The sequence below is a fragment of the Penaeus monodon genome, chromosome 10 (genome assembly GCF_015228065.2).
Source record: "Penaeus monodon isolate SGIC_2016 chromosome 10, NSTDA_Pmon_1, whole genome shotgun sequence".
Classification (NCBI taxonomy): domain Eukaryota; kingdom Metazoa; phylum Arthropoda; class Malacostraca; order Decapoda; family Penaeidae; genus Penaeus; species Penaeus monodon.
Window position 1 is genome coordinate 51,433,941 of NC_051395.1, and position 2,500 is coordinate 51,436,440.

The following is a 2,500-nucleotide window of genomic DNA, read 5'->3' on the forward strand; positions in this document are numbered from 1 at the left end:
GTTTATAATGGCGGTGCCTTGATGATCACGAAATCAAACAAAGCACTTGATATAAAAATCCTCAAAGAATTGGCTCTTTGAAGATTAAAAAGGGGATGAAATTATTACGTCGATAGCTTCGATAAGGATAAGAAAGAATGAAAAAAGAAAAACATGCAAAAACAAACAAACAAAGAAACCGAGCATGAATTTTGAATATATATATATATATATATATATATATATATATATATATATATATATATATATATATATGCCTACCTAGCCACTGGGTGGCCAAGCCAGCCCAAGTCAGTGCTGGTCCCAAGCCCGGATAAATAGAGAGAATGATTACCTAAAAGGTACCACCGGCACTCTCCGTGGAAAGGAACTGGGGACCCTACCACGTACTCACTCCAAGAGCATCACAACATGAAAACTACAATTAAGTATCATGCTGTGACCACGGCGGTTCAAACATGAACCTACCGTTAAAAGAAGATATATATATATATAAACTTGAAAAAATAAGTGATTATGATAATGCCAATGATTATGGTAGGCATAATTAAGAGGGTGATAATGATAATCATTTTGTTCTAGTAATAATGGTAATTATGATAATGATAATGACTCCCTCTCCTACTTCTCCCATCTACCTTTTCTCTCCAACCTTCATCAACCACAAACCACTTACTTACCTCAACCAATTTATTTATTATTTTTTTTTTTATTTCATTTATTTTATTTTTTAGAATCAGATTCATGTTGACAAATGTATAAAAGGTAAGAATGAGAATGAATATCTTCACAATACAAGAGAAGTATTTGACCGGTTTCGATTATATCTTCGTCAGAAATACAACCTTTTTTCCCCTTCCAACAACCACAAAACCAGCTAACGACAATTAATAAACCACAAGATAATATGTTGACCAAATTTTATTGAAAATACCAATATAAAAGTAAAACGCCTTTCCTATCAACCACGAAACTTCCCTCAACCAATTTGCTTCAACCTGAATCTTACTTAAGCAACCAGTCTACTTCAACCTTAATCTTGATGATTAATCAACCACAAAATCAACAACGCCAACCAATTCACTTATTAATCAACCACAAAGAAGATATTTTCCACCAACCATTTCACTTACTAAACCACAGAACCGCTTACAAATGACCCACAGAACCACTTACAAATCACCCACAGAGCCACTTACAAATCGCCCACAGAACCACTTACAAATCACCCACAAAACTACTTACAAATGACCCACAGAACCACTTACAAATCACCCACAAAACTACTTACAAATGACCCACAGAACCACTTACAATTCACCCACAGAACCACTTACAAATGACCCACAGAACCACTTACAAATCACCCACAGAACCACTCAATTTTCCACCACCCAATTCACTTACTATTCAACCACATGACCACTTATTTTCCACTTTACTTCCCCTGCAGTGTCGCATCAGCTACGTGGACCCTGTGTCAAGTGCCATCAGCCGCCGAGAAGAACTGTACAAAAAGTGGTTCTTTTGGTGCGACTGCAACCTGTGTGGTGATGCCGAGAGAAAGTCCCTTGAGACATCGATGAAGTGTGGTGAGTTTGTGGTTGTGGGCGGGGGGTGATGGGGGGTGGTGGGGGGTAGTGGGTGGGTGTCGGGTGATGGGGGTGTGAGGGAGGGTGGGCGTGTGGGTGGGTATTGGGTGAGTATCGGGTGATGGGCGGGTGATGGGTCAGCGTGCGGGTGGGCGTGCTGGTGGGGATCAGGTATCTGTGTGGCTTTGGGTGGATGTGTGATGTGTTTCAGTGGTGGGTTTTAGGTGTGTGTGTGTGTGTGTGTGTGTGGTGTGTGTGTGTGTGTGTGTGTGTGTGTGTGTGTAAGTGTGTGTGTGGATGCATGAATAATGAGGACTGAGCGAGCAATGAGATGTTCTTATACCGTTGTTTATAAATGGGCCATCAAATTGTGTGCTGATAAAAAAGAAAAATGATGATATATGGACTGAGTTAGTGAGTGTGTTGAGAGTAGATATGATTGAAGAAGAACTGTGTTTTGAGTTAGATAAGCATCTAATGAGAAATATCTAAATTATGATATCTAAATACAACTGTAGTTTTCAAAATAGTATCTGAAATTTGTGAAAACTATGTTATAAATCCAATGGTCAACTTAATGGATCTATTCTATGACAGAAAAGGAAAAAAAAAATCAAATATATCGTCACATGAGTTATGAGTTCATAAGTAACCTTTACTTATGAGACATATAAGTCATATAGAAACGATTTACTACGATCTATAAGTAACAAGCGATATGTGCCAAGTGTCTTTGCGAAAAAAAAAGCTTCAGAATTTAGTCTTTATGTGTTGTAAATGTCAGATGGTAGAGGGAGTATATTCGTCATACCCAGAAGTCGGAGTATAACTGCCAAGTGAAAGCTATGAGTAGTGAATTATATCAGGAGGTTTGTTCACAATTATCAGTGAAGGGTTTTGCTAAATCT

The 2,500-nt window shown here is 38.2% G+C and overlaps 1 protein-coding gene across 1 annotated transcript in view; it reads left to right on the top strand.

Annotated features, from left to right (window-relative positions):
- LOC119578157 (histone-lysine N-methyltransferase SMYD3-like) overlaps positions 1-2,500 on the top strand; it is a gene marked incomplete in the record, with an annotated part of 47,500 nt that overhangs the window by 40,419 nt on the left and 4,581 nt on the right. The window contains 1 exon segment of the mRNA XM_037925894.1: positions 1,454-1,592. Coding sequence (XP_037781822.1) covers positions 1,454-1,592 — 139 coding nt within the window.